The following is a 13,140-nucleotide window of genomic DNA, read 5'->3' on the forward strand; positions in this document are numbered from 1 at the left end:
TGCGAATACACAAAGGTCCAAAAAGGGATTAAGCAAAGGAGGTACGCAGGTACCACAGCTATAGATTTCCATTAGTCCCTCTCTTTCACATTAAAGCCTCAAGAGCCTCAAGAGCAGAGGCCTTCACAATTAGCTATTCACCAGCTGATTCTGGTTAAGTAAGAGGTCAACATGTTTAAAAACGTAACGGCTATTAAGGTATTCAGAGCCCAGAGCATTTCTAAACTGAAAATAAATGCCAAACAACACTATACCCCTTTAGCTCTTTTCCCATGAATGAAAAGTTTTGTACCTGTGAGGTTGACATGCGTGAGGTATCTTGTCGACCTGTTAAATCAGATGAGGAGATATTCACAGGGGCCCCACGATGCAATCGCATACTCACTTTCCGTTCTCGCTCCATTCCAGAAACTGGCCGAGGAGATGTATTTGCTGGCCCCAAAAAAAGGGAATTCTTATTATCAGATTTTTTTTTTACATAGAAAAAATTGTCTATAAGTTATTCCAGAGTTCTATAGAAGTTCTTGTGGGAGATAGTACATACTGTATTTTTCAGACGATAAGACGCATCGGTGCATAAAACGCATCAGGATTTTGAAGAAGTAAGAAAAAAAAGTTTTTGTCCTCCCTGGCCCTCACAGCACCCTGCAGGCTTTGGAAGGGCTGGGGGAACACAAAAATGCTCCTGTTTTTGCAAAAATTGGGACATTTTTGCCGTCCCCCAGCCCTGCTGAAGCAAGGCTTCAGGAGGCCCAAAATGGCTGTATTTGGGGTATAAGACGCTCCAACATTTCCATGCTCTTTTTTGGGGGGGAAAGGTGCATCTTATACTCTGAAAAATACAGTAATTCATTGTGATTGTTGAACTGCCATTAGGGAAACCCTGGTTCTAATCAATCCAAAACCATGAAAACTTCCTGGGTAGCTCTCGGCCAGTCTGTCAGACTCATTCTAAACCCAATCTGCCTTACAGAACTGTTGTTGGAAAAAATTAAAGGAGGGACTATTACATTTTCCAACAGAAGTGTACACAATATGTATCGTTTAGGGTTGAACTGTGCAGCCCTTCGTGTTCTTTGGCCTTGGCTGTTTGCTCGCTGACATTTTATTACCCAACTAGGTAACACTATCAGGGCAGAGTTACTTATGTATACCATCTTGAACTCCTGCATGAAAGGTAGGATGTAAATCTTAAAACAGGTAGTCCTCGACATATGACCATTTGTTTAACAATAATCTGAAATAACAATGGTCTCAGAAGGGATGCTTTACAGGCCCTAAAGCCTGCTCTAGCCACACAAAATGTTGTACCCTCACCTCCGTGGTCACATTCTTGTGATCTGGGTGCCAAATGTCCTGTCATCATGTAATTGCCATTTGTAATCTCTGCTGGCTTCCCCAGAAAGTCAACGGGGAAGCATCGAGAAAGATTGCAAGCTGCTGCCACCTACTGAAAGGACTCTTGAAGATATTGTATTGTATTGTATTGTATTGTATATTTCAGCTCCATTTCTGCACACCCCCACCAAAGGAGCCCTTCCATGCACAGAGGGGGAGCTAAAATCCCTTGATGGGTAGCCCTTTCAGCCAGCCCCAGAGATAAGAAGGAGTCAAAATCCAAGCAGAGAGGCATTACGGTAAGGTAAGGAGTGTGGTGATGGGGGAGGCACTGGGAGATCTGGCAAAGGGCACACAAGTGTCCGTTCAATCAGGAGCTGAAAATCCTGCTTGGATTTCAGCAGGGAGGATTTTTACTTCCTCAGCTGAGCCAGGATCTCTCCCCCCACCTACCCCTTCTGGCACTCATGCTCCTTATCCAGGACTTTGTTAATGACCAACAAGATTGTTTAACAAATGTAACTGGAAGCGCTGGAATTGTTGTTGTTGACAGAGGCAGCCACGTGAGAGTCTCACTTAATGATCAGTTTGTTCAACGACATAAATTCTGGTCCTAATTGTGGTCATAAGTTGAGGACTATCTGTAAACATATAAAGAGCTGGCTCATGGGGAACCCTAATTCAAGCTAAGAAATTTAGTTCAATAATGTTGAACTAGTGTACTGTTCTAAAATGTATACTCGTTCCTGTTGAGCAGTTTCCTCATTTTCAAATACGATGGATGAAATGTAACATTCATTTTCTGACCAATGCATGCATTTACAACACAATTTTCTGCATCTCACAACATGTGCCCGAGTGAGAGTAACACTGGCATTGGTGTACAAGAGAACTCTGAATAAGCAACCAGCAACCAGTGATTTTTGCACTCTTCTTCTGTCTCAGTCACAAGTTTACTTAGTGATCATTTTGCTTGCTTAACAACCTGGTTATTGGAATGGAAATGTGCCACTAAACAAAGAATGTGTGTAAAATGTGAAAGAGGATCCAGAATAGCTTAACTTGTTTTGAAAGCTAGATAACCTCCTTGGCTACGATGATAAGATAAAGCTGCTTTAGCCTGCAGTTCTTACATACAGGCCTGTGTATCTCAAAGGCATTAGGACAGAGGAAATTCCTAAATGATTTAGAGTCAGGTTAGCTGAAGGACTGATAAATAAACCTGAAAATAAAAATCTAAGATGCTGTTCTCTAGGTGTTTTCTACGGTACGTTCTAGTCACAGCTTTAGAATTCTCTGTCAAGTCCATGTTTCTTTATTGGCTTGTCTTTAGAAGAATGTTAAATATTAATTGATTGTGTACTATGAATGTTTTCAATTAGAGAGCTACAAAATCTATTGCTTAGTTTGTATAATCCATAATCCATCAAATACAGTCCTATCACTTCAGTATTTACTGCGTTTTGTATTTTAAATATGATGTAATTCCCCTCTGAAATAAAATATCAGACCACAGCAAGCGTTCAAAGTATTACAGGCTCAAAATAACCATTTTGAGCATTATAAACTTGGAACAAAACACTCCTGTGTTCAATCATCTATCCCGAGATCATTGCAAAATGGGCATTTTGTGCCAAGTTCTTTCTGAGATGTCAAGAGATTGGCTTGTTTTTTTTAAAAAAATTGCTAAGTCATGGAGAGATGCAGAATCCATTAGTCAATAAAATTGGGAGGAGGGACGTATTAGTCAAGTTCAATCTTGTTCAAAAACCTCTAGTAAAAAACTGCTGTTTTTAAATACTTGTGGGATTCAAGTGCGTCATGCTTTTTCTTCAGGCAGGTTTACCGAGACAAGAATATGCAGTGCGTTACGCTACAGCGTTGCCCAACTGCTGACCTTTCAGGACTGCTACACATCATACTGCTTGGATGCCTGATCTAGTGGGCAAGGACAAATATAAAAAGTGCGCACTGCATATGCAGCTATAAGTCAACAGCCAAACATAAGAGGGGGCTCCTAGCTGGAGAAGGAAACTGTTTGGTTTATGCAATGGTGGTTTATTCTGGAATGCCGGCTTCGGAAGCTTCCATGCCGCCAGAGACGATGTTAACATTCCTGCAGCTATTGGTTCCACAACTCCAGGATATGAGAATTGAGGCTTGAGGTCACTGGCGCTGCTGAGGCTTGTTGCAGAGCTGGGGGCTTGAAGAAGGTTGGTGGCGCTGGGGCGTGAGGTTGCACTCAGGCCAGTGCTGGGCCTGAAATAGAGGCCTGGGAGCAGTGGAAGTTGGCTGAGACTGCTGAAATCTGTCATCGCCGAGGAGTGCCATCTCAAGCCCTGTGCGCCATAGTGCCTATTTGCAGCACTCCATTCCCCCACCCCCGCCTGGCTCTCGGTGTGTTGGTGGGTGTAGCTCTCACCCACCGACCTGCTTGCCTGGAACTCCTGCCTCCTCCCTAGTTGTGGTCATGGGAAGCCCTCATTTAATATCCTGCATGGCCTTGAGATTAGATTATGACAGCAACTGGAACTCCTGGATTTCAGTTGCTAAACTACGCAGTCATATTATATTGTGCTCTACAACTGCATTGTTCAGCCACAGGGATTTAGCCAATCCCAACTGCCACTGTAATCCAAGGACTACCTATATAGCTTTGGAATGGGCTTCTATTGGAGATGGATCCTGCCGCTCTCCCCCACTCCTTCCCCATCCTCTGGCCTCTAGGAAGCTATTAAAAACACGGATTTTTCTGGGAGAGCATTTTAATGGTTTTTCTGACTTCATTTGCTGCAACGTTTTTATTATATCAGTCTTCTGGATTTATTGTCATTTATACTGATAATCGATGTAGGTGTTTAAATAATCATTTCACTATATTGACTGTCAACTGCCAAGACTGGATTGATTTAACATGGGGTATTAATCTAGTAATTATGCAATCATTATTGTGCAGTTTCTTCCATGAGACTGGGTTACTTGCAGGAAGCAGCTTCTTGAAAGCGCTGCTTTGTGGCTCTGCCTAGAAGACCTGGAAGCATGCCCGCCCAGAAGACCCCGGGCAGCCATGCCATCATGCAATCCCTCCAACCTCTGATCGGCTGTTACTGCTCTGCCCTGTGAGTTCTAGTGGGGCACTGCTCATAAATGAAGTGCCTTGAAGAACCTACAATCTTAACACTAAGATCTCCTGCTAATAGTCATCATAGAAACAGAGAGACAAAGGTGACATAACACAAGTGCCTCCTTTCCTTTCCAAATGCAAGCATACAACTTCCCTTCAAAGAACATTAGAATGTGGGATGTCTTTCTGATAGTACTATTTATTTGTAATACAAGGTTGGAACAATAGCATTAGGTAACAGCATTTAATTTAAACAGCATTTAATTTAAATGTAGGTGACCCAGATTTAAAAATGCCATGAAAAGTGTGTCTTGAATGTTGGCTGAGGGCATTAGTCAACCTAGACGTAATGCAATCAGTTGTTCTAGAAGCAGGAGAGAGAAAAACAGTTTGTAGAGTGTAAGTAATAGTGTCTTGGTTCAAGAGTGCCTCAAAATTTTGCTATGAGCCACAATGCAGCATTGTAGTATAGTTAGACTAGAGTGGAGAAGGCCTTGCTGCAAATCCCTGATGAGTTCAGATTAGAAAGCTCACTGGGTCAGCTTGCAACAATTCAGGGTCTCTCAGCCAAATTTATCTCACATAACTGCCGAGAAGAATATGGAGGGAGAAAAAGAACAGAGGTAGAACGATCTCTTTCTGGGAAGAAGTAACTGGAAATAAATTTAGACATTACTTTTTCTGATAACTATCAGCTTTCCCATTTCTTTTCTTCAAAGCAGTTTTCCGAAAACGCAATTTTCCATTTTTGAACAAAGAAGTAGTACAAAGCAATCCTTATTTAAGGCGTCTTCAGCTTACCTGTATGTGAAGTTGGAGTAAGAGGAGTTGGTGGAGCTACATCTTGTGTCCCTCTTAGCCTCCCGGAAGCAGTGGAAGGTAATCCACGAACAGCTGGATTGCGTGTATGTCTCATTCTTTCTTCTCTCTCTCTTCTTTCACGCTCAGCATCTTCTACTGCTCGGCTTGCACCCTTCCAGAAAAAGCAATTGCCATGACTAGTAGTTGGAGATAATGCAGGGCGACCGTAGCAGAACTTATAAATGGGTTCTCCAAACTTGACAACTTTAAGTCTTGTGGACTTCAACTCCCAGAATTCCCCAAACCAGCATGAGGAATTCTGGGAGTTGAAGTCCACAAGTCTTAAAGTTGTCAAGTTTGGAGACCCCTGTTTTAGAATACATTTCTGATTATGCTGTTAAAAACATGATACATTTGTTTAGATGAATAGTTTCAAGGTAAAGTCCATTTTGCTGTTCTTATTTACACGGCTCAGCAAGCCAGAGATAATATTTTGCCAGAACTGGCTCATATCAGATGCTGACTTAATAGCTGGCTTTGGGCAAGTTATTTTATCAGCCTTATTTCTTTAGTCCTGCAATGGAGCAGGCACTTGTGAGCCAGTTTGGCCTAGTGGTTAAAGCACTAGCTAGAAGGCAGAAGACTGAATTCTAGCGCTGCCTTTGGCATGAAAGTTGCCTAAATGATGTTGGCCTAATTACTTTCTCTTAGCCCAACATATTTCACAGGGTTATTGTTATGGAGAAAATAGGAAGGAGGAAGGAGTATTGGTTCGCTACCTTGTGCTGTATATGGGGAAAAAAACAGTGGGATAAAAATCTAAAAACAAACTGAATTGGGATGGCAATCTTTAATGATTCATAAATGAAAGACATATCAGTCATCTCAAAACTTCAGGGAACGGGCACTTTCAATTTCTCTCTTAGCTGCATTTCTGAATGATACTTTCAGGAGCTAAAGGCACTTGAGATAAGAGGAACAGAAAACTGATCTTATGGTCCTGCATTATGGGGAAATATATTGGAGGGAATCTGAATTGATCTGATATAGGCTACCATTCCATTGCTGGAACTTCTGATCAATGACAAGTAAGTCAACCTTTCAAACAAACATTCAACACACAAGTGAAACATATATGACTTTCAGGGTAAAAAGAGTTGAACAATACATTTCAAATGAAGGATTCATAATAGCCAATAGAGAATACAACAGCAACAATTTTACTTAATTCCTTTTTTTTAAAAAAAGCAAGCAGTCATAGAAAGATATATCTATTAATCTCTTTCACAGCGCATTAAATTGGAAACGGTTAATAACATTACAAAAGATTGCTTAAAAGAAACCAAAAAATGGAGCATAAATAGTACTGAATATTACAGAAACGACAAAAAATATTACAAGCCAAAGTTGCATCTTTCACTAAATTTAACCATCTCTGTTCAATAAATGTTGCCAGATATTAATGCACTTAAATATAACTGACCATATATGGCATACGGTGAACTGGTTACTGCTATCTCTTTCTTTAGAGCAGTATAAGGGTGAAGAGTGAGTTTTGTACCTTAAAATCTATTCAGGCAGAATCAAAGCAGAAAGGCCCTAACTTGGTTATTTGGAGGAAGAAAGATTGGTGGAGGGGCATCTTGATTGAGATCTAATGCAAATTTCACCTTGGGCAAAGAATCTACAAGTGATGATCCATATTGGTGTAACTATAGGAATATAGAAGACTTGACCATTTGTTATTTCCTAATCAAAAGTTTGGCGGTTCAAATCCCTAGCACCACGTAACAGAGTGAGCTCCCATTATTGGTCCCAGCTTCTGCCAACCTAGCAGTTCGAAAGCATGTAAAAATGCAAGTAGAAAAATAGGAACCACCTTTGGTGGGAAGGTAACAGTGTTCTGTGCGCCTTCAGCATTTAGTCATGCTGGCCACAGAGACATCTTCGGACAGTGCTGGCTCTTTAGCTTTGAAACGGAGATGAGCACCGCCCCCTAGAGCTGGAAATGACTAGCACGCATGTGTGGGAGAACGTTTACCTTTACCTATTACCTTTACCCGTACTGGTGTGTACTGCCCACAATCTACCACTGGTAACAATCCTAAATGCAAGGACCAGTTGTAAATTACCTTTTTTAGTGCCATTGTAACTTTGAATGGTCATTAAATAAATGATTGAAGACTACCTCTACATTTAGCACATGGTTCATGCAACATGTAACATAAAACATGTAAAATAAAACATGTAAGATCTAAAACATTTTGAGCGGGTTCTGTGTAGACCCAAAAGCTGTTTGTGCAACAGAGACAGCACGGTGCTGCTTTACATTTCATTACATTCACCATCCAGTAAATTTCACCATAAGAATTAAGAATTAGGCTTTGGAGTAACAGTCCTGTCGTACATTACATTTAATCAAAAACAATCCAACTCCTTTTTAGGCATTCCCAACTTTTGACAATTAAATACTTACAAATTTGAGCATGTTCCAATCAAATACATAGTCATAGGAGAAGCCTTGTCTATGGAAGAGATTTCTGAATAATTGTCTTAGATATGAATAATCCGGTTTGTCATCAAAACGCAGCGAGCGGCAGAAATTCAGATAGGTAGCAAACTCGGCTGTAATGAGAAGGTAGGATTATGAGAAGTAATGATTGTCTTATGTTAGCAGAAAATCAACGTAAACAAAAGGTCCACTGTAAATGTACCAACACACTGTACTTCCATATTTGCCTTAGGATTTTATGAAATTATTGGGGTGGCTATTCCCTTAAACTAAGTGACAGTTCTACTCATCCTGTAATTGTGATGGAATGTGCACCTGGAGAAGCCATGGAGGGGAGTCTTGGCAGCCCAGAGCTTTCCCAGGGAGGAGGCAGCACATTCCAGAGAGAAGCCCACATTAAGAGACTGCACAGTTCCGGGTTGAATGAATAAGTGGGGAAGAGGTTCAGGGTATTTACATCCCAGAATCCCTCGGGATATACAGTACTGTACAAAAGTTATAGGCTACCACCTGTTTGTTGCTTGTTTAGCAAAGTGTTCATTTAGCAAAGTGTTAATGACCATCCATAAAACACAATTTTCAGAACAAAATGGCTTCTTCGGGCAAGTCGGTGTTTACGCGACCTTCGTTGGCTCTAAGCACATCTTGAACTCTTTAAGAATTTTTTAAAATGAACAATGCAAGTAAATTAAGTGCTACTGCTTTTCAAATTTAGCAATACAAAAATGTAATCAATAAGAAAAATATTTGTTAATGGAGGGCTAGTTATACAGTGAGCTGTTTGTTATAAAGGACAAATATTGTATGCAACAGAAAATCTAGGAATGGATATTACTCTCTGAAATGACAAAGGGAATGAAATAAGTTATTTAATAGCCAGTTTACGTATATTCATTAAACTCAGAGATAATTTAGTTAGTTCCAGAATTATTCCTAAAACAGAAATACAGCAAAATATGTGACATTACGTTAAAAGAAGCATTACTGTAAACTTAGCTTTAAACTTAACATAAAGAAATTTATTCTAGTGAGAGAACTTACAAGGGTATCCTTTACACAAAACCTCAATGGGAGTGGACATTTTCTTTTCACTGATGCGTTCATATTTCTGTCTCTTTGTAGCTGCCTTCAATCCCTGCCAGGGGAGGGAGCCCAGGTTAAAATACATGAGTACATAACCCAAGGACTCCAAGTCATCTCTGCGAGATTGTTCTACAAGGAGTATAAGAACGGAGCCATTAGGTTCTATCATTTGGAGAAACAGTGCAAAGCAATAAGTTATGTAGGCAAGATTTTAAAGTTACAACTTAACTACAAGGAAAACACAACTTTATAGTTATTTTAAGCATGCCTGTAAATAATGTTGCTAAGATCAGAGAACTGGTGCATACAGAAGTAAAAGCAGGAAGCTAAAGATGACTCAGACAATTGAGCCAAATCACAATCCTGCAATGTTTATCATTATTCTTTTCAGTCCAGAATAAAATACCAAGGTAGTCAATCACTGATCCAGGAAATGACAACTTCTATAAGCTTTGTCTGCAAAGAAATGTTTTTACTGTTTCATGTTTCTATTCTCTATGGGAGCTTTCCTCCTTTAGACTAATTTGCTCCCTGAAGTAAAAATGGCCTCTACTGTCATGGCATTCTGGAAGCAGGTAATTACCTGACTATTCTGGAGGCCTTTCATAATTGATGAACATGGAAACATAAGTGCTAAACTTAAAATTTGCGTTTTGTATTACTTTTGTTAGATCGTACTCTTAAATTTTACGCTGTTTAGAATCCACTTGACCAAGGACAAGAAAAATCCCATACAAATCAATCAATCAATCAATCAATCAATCATGCATCTATCTAACCGACTCCATTAGAAAAACATCATGTGGTTTGCAATGCATTGTGCTTTAAATATTAAATGTGTGCTCATAATACACAGTATCTCCTATCACGTATCAGATATTATATATTTCGATTTTTCTGGGACTTACACTCTATGACACTTTAGTTAGCAGTTACAAAAATCTACCACCAGCTTACCAATTCCAAGATGGGTATTAATGGAGGCATAGCGGGCCGTTCCCGTTAAGTTTTTATTTTCACGATAAGGAATATGCTGGTGAGTACGAGCATCGCGATATTTTTTGGCCAGCCCAAAATCTATGATGTAGACAAGGTTGCCTTTCTTGCCTAATCCCATCAGGAAATTATCCGGCTTTACATCTCGGTGGATGAAGTTCTTTGAATGAATATATTCTATTCGGCTTATCTAATTGTAGAAAAACATAATTTCAGAATTAGTAGACATGAAACTCTACATTTAGCTGTTCCTTTGTTCTGAATAACACTGAAATTCTAACATTTAAGTTTAAACATTAAATGATGCACCACTTTATTTACTCAAATGATCTTCACAGTCCAAGAACCACATTTTAGAAAACTGACGTTCTTTAAAAAGGTGGTTGCGTGATCTCACTGGATAGGACTGTCTTTGAAAATATAAACTGTAAAATCATTATTTAATTTATAAATCACTAACTACTAGCCGTAACCACAGCATGTTTGATCACTGCTAGCATGCAAAAAATGCTAGCTTTTGTGTGATGACATTCACAGAAAGAAAAGCTAATTTGTAGTATTCACCACACTTATTCAGAGAAAGTGCCCATAAACATAAGTAGCGTGAAGCTTTTAGGAAGCTCTCATTTCCAATAGCCAAGAAATACAGTGATTCTAATACCATTTGGTCAGCAAGTAGAAGAACAGTCTTGAGGCTGAATTTCCTTGAGCAGAAGTTAAAGAGATCTTCAAGACTTGGTCCTAGCAATTCCATCACCATTACATTGTAGTCACCTTCAGCACCACACCATTTGATTGTGGGAATGCCCACTAGAATGTGGAAAAAAATAGATTATTCATAGCACTTTATAGAAATCACAATATAGATGTGATATCCAGTGAAAATCAATGTAACATTTAGTTTAATTTATAACATTATTTTTCTTTTCTGGAGATTACTAATACTGTGCATTCACAATACATGATCCTTTCCTCAAAGCACATTCAAGTAGGAAGTCAAAAATTAAAAAGAGGGCAAAAGCTTTGTCTTAGTTCTTGGCTGGTCAAATCATAATAAAAAATTAATCTGTCAAACTGAAACGTACGAAAATAGAATGGAGGTTATTATGTATGCCAAAAAATGTAAGTATTCAAAGGAATGTTTACGGCAGCATTTTATTTAGTCTTTTGGTATAGCGTTGTTCGAAATTTTATTTATCTGGATACAGAATATGCAAAAAACTTGTAGAGGGCAACATACAGCCTCGTGGAAACTTACTTTAACTGAATAGTTCAAGCGTGGAAAGAAACAGGCTCAGACTCTCTACTTCTCCTATCTTCAATGTGTTATGAACATTTCTGTTCTCCCCCCTCCCCAGCTTTAAAAAATAAGTCAGTGACTACTAGCACAAAGCAAAGCAAGCCAGTGTTATCATGACTTTTTTTCCCTTTGATTTTATATGTATGCTTAGACAATATCATTCCTTAATAACAACAACAATTTATGAAATGTGTGGAAAAAACACAGGTAGAAAATACTCAGGGGGTATGGTTAATGAAGACACTCACATAATAGCACTGTTCATGTAAGTACCACCCCTTTACCAATTTGAAAGACGTCAAGAGGTGAAATATTTGTGCCTGTATGATTCATGAGGGAGAAAAGATGCTTACCTCCACCTTGCATCATTTTGTAAATTTTGCTCTCTATGTGGAGCTGAGGATGTTTGGTTTTGACACATTCCAATTTGATGGCAACCTCTTCTCCAGCAGCTATGTCAGTACCTTAAAAAAAACAAACGTTATAATTCAATGCTTTGACAAACTTTGACTGAGCTTTGCTATTAGGCATCTGATCCATAATTTACTTAGTCTAAAATCCAGCATCAGGCTACTGCCAATGTCACATCCTCTGTAGGACTTGCAGAATTGATACTGTGCGAATCCAACTATGCCCTACTAAAATACTCATTGTCTGTTTGTACCCCCAAGTTAGCCAAAATGGTCCGTTACAGTACAAGCAATTTTTGAAAGCACCTAACCTCTGCTAACTTAAAAATGTGTAAAAAATCCAGGACCCATAACTCCTGTGGAATTGAAATTTCCAGGATGTTCACAAAGGTTTCATTCGCAAAGTTGTGGCTGCAGCAGTGTCTCTGTAGTTCTGTGATCTGCCAATTTCCCACAAACTCAACAGGGAGGCTGCTAAAAAGTCAGAAGTCGCTGTCATTCTAACTGCATTTTCCCCCACCTGTGGTCATTCTGTTCATTTAGGTAAGTAAATAATGTCTTGCTATGGAAATTTATTTGCCACTACAATAATCTTTCCATTTAGGATACATATTCTTCTTAAATGACTACTGATCTGGGCAGTATTGGAAATATGTCCAGCCTAAAATTTATTATTTCGTCTGGTCACACCATATTGCAAAGGATGACCCGGTAGGTGACAGTTTGCCTAGTACAGTATAAAAACAAAATAGAAATGAATCTACAATAATAATGAATGTGCCATATGTGTAGACAGCTTCAACTGTGGTAATATTTCCTAGAGTGAATCAAATTTCAAATGAAATTGCATCTAAATTGTTGTTATGGCTTGTACAACTTTTGTTATACAATTCCAGACATTTCCCATGAAAATTCTTTGCAGTTAGTTGAAGTATCAACCTAGCTGAATACCAATTAGTTTTCTCTCTGGTCTGATTCAATGAACAACTTTCAAGATGCTCTACGGGAGATATGCAAGACTTCCTTTAGTTTTACAAGTTTATCCTTATAACAATCAATAGAGAAACAAAGCTGAACATATTTGTTGTTTTGTAGATTTAATGCTGAAGAGCCAGAAGATAACAGCCCCAACGACGTTCTGCGTGTTAATTTCATACTAGACTTCTGTTGATCAGAATATTCTAATGTTGTAATAAAAGTGGTCAAACGTCTGTCAAGGGGCAAGAAAATATTTTTGCAGTGTATTAACCATCTCATCCATTCTGTCTGTTATTGTGTAATATCCAAGTTTGCAGTAATAATTTCCATGTTTGCAAAAATATTATCCATGTTTTGACTGTTGTGGTTTTTATTTTTGATCTATTGCCTAAAATAAAGGAATTACAGACAAGGTTTTACTTTCTGTTGTTCTGTATCTAATGATTGCATTTGCATATCATGCTAAAGTAACAACTGGGTAGGTTCATACAACCCATTAAGTATGGGTTGTAAGTTGTAACTGTTACGGTAGTTTTATTTTTAAAACTAACTCAGTTGAAATTATAAACAGGCTATCTTCTTCTATTAAAAGAAAAAT

The 13,140-nt window shown here is 38.8% G+C and overlaps 1 protein-coding gene across 5 annotated transcripts in view; it reads right to left on the reverse strand.

Annotated features, from left to right (window-relative positions):
* CSNK1D (casein kinase 1 delta) overlaps window positions 1-13,140 on the reverse strand; it is a 37,680-nt gene that overhangs the window by 17,448 nt on the left and 7,092 nt on the right. For all 5 annotated transcript variants that reach the window (XM_081938881.1, XM_081938879.1, XM_081938878.1 and 2 more), the window contains exons 2-8: window positions 11,508-11,618; window positions 10,516-10,664; window positions 9,816-10,044; window positions 8,817-8,987; window positions 7,740-7,888; window positions 5,264-5,435; window positions 293-432 (exon numbers count right to left, since the gene is read on the reverse strand). In XM_081938881.1, the coding sequence (XP_081795007.1) occupies window positions 293-432; window positions 5,264-5,435; window positions 7,740-7,888; window positions 8,817-8,987; window positions 9,816-10,044; window positions 10,516-10,664; window positions 11,508-11,618 (1,121 nt within the window). The remainder of the gene's footprint in view (window positions 1-292; window positions 433-5,263; window positions 5,436-7,739; window positions 7,889-8,816; window positions 8,988-9,815; window positions 10,045-10,515; window positions 10,665-11,507; window positions 11,619-13,140) is intronic.

Source organism: Natrix helvetica (genome assembly GCF_964273705.1).
Source record: "Natrix helvetica genome assembly, chromosome: 1".
Taxonomy (NCBI): Eukaryota; Metazoa; Chordata; class Lepidosauria; order Squamata; family Natricidae; genus Natrix; species Natrix helvetica.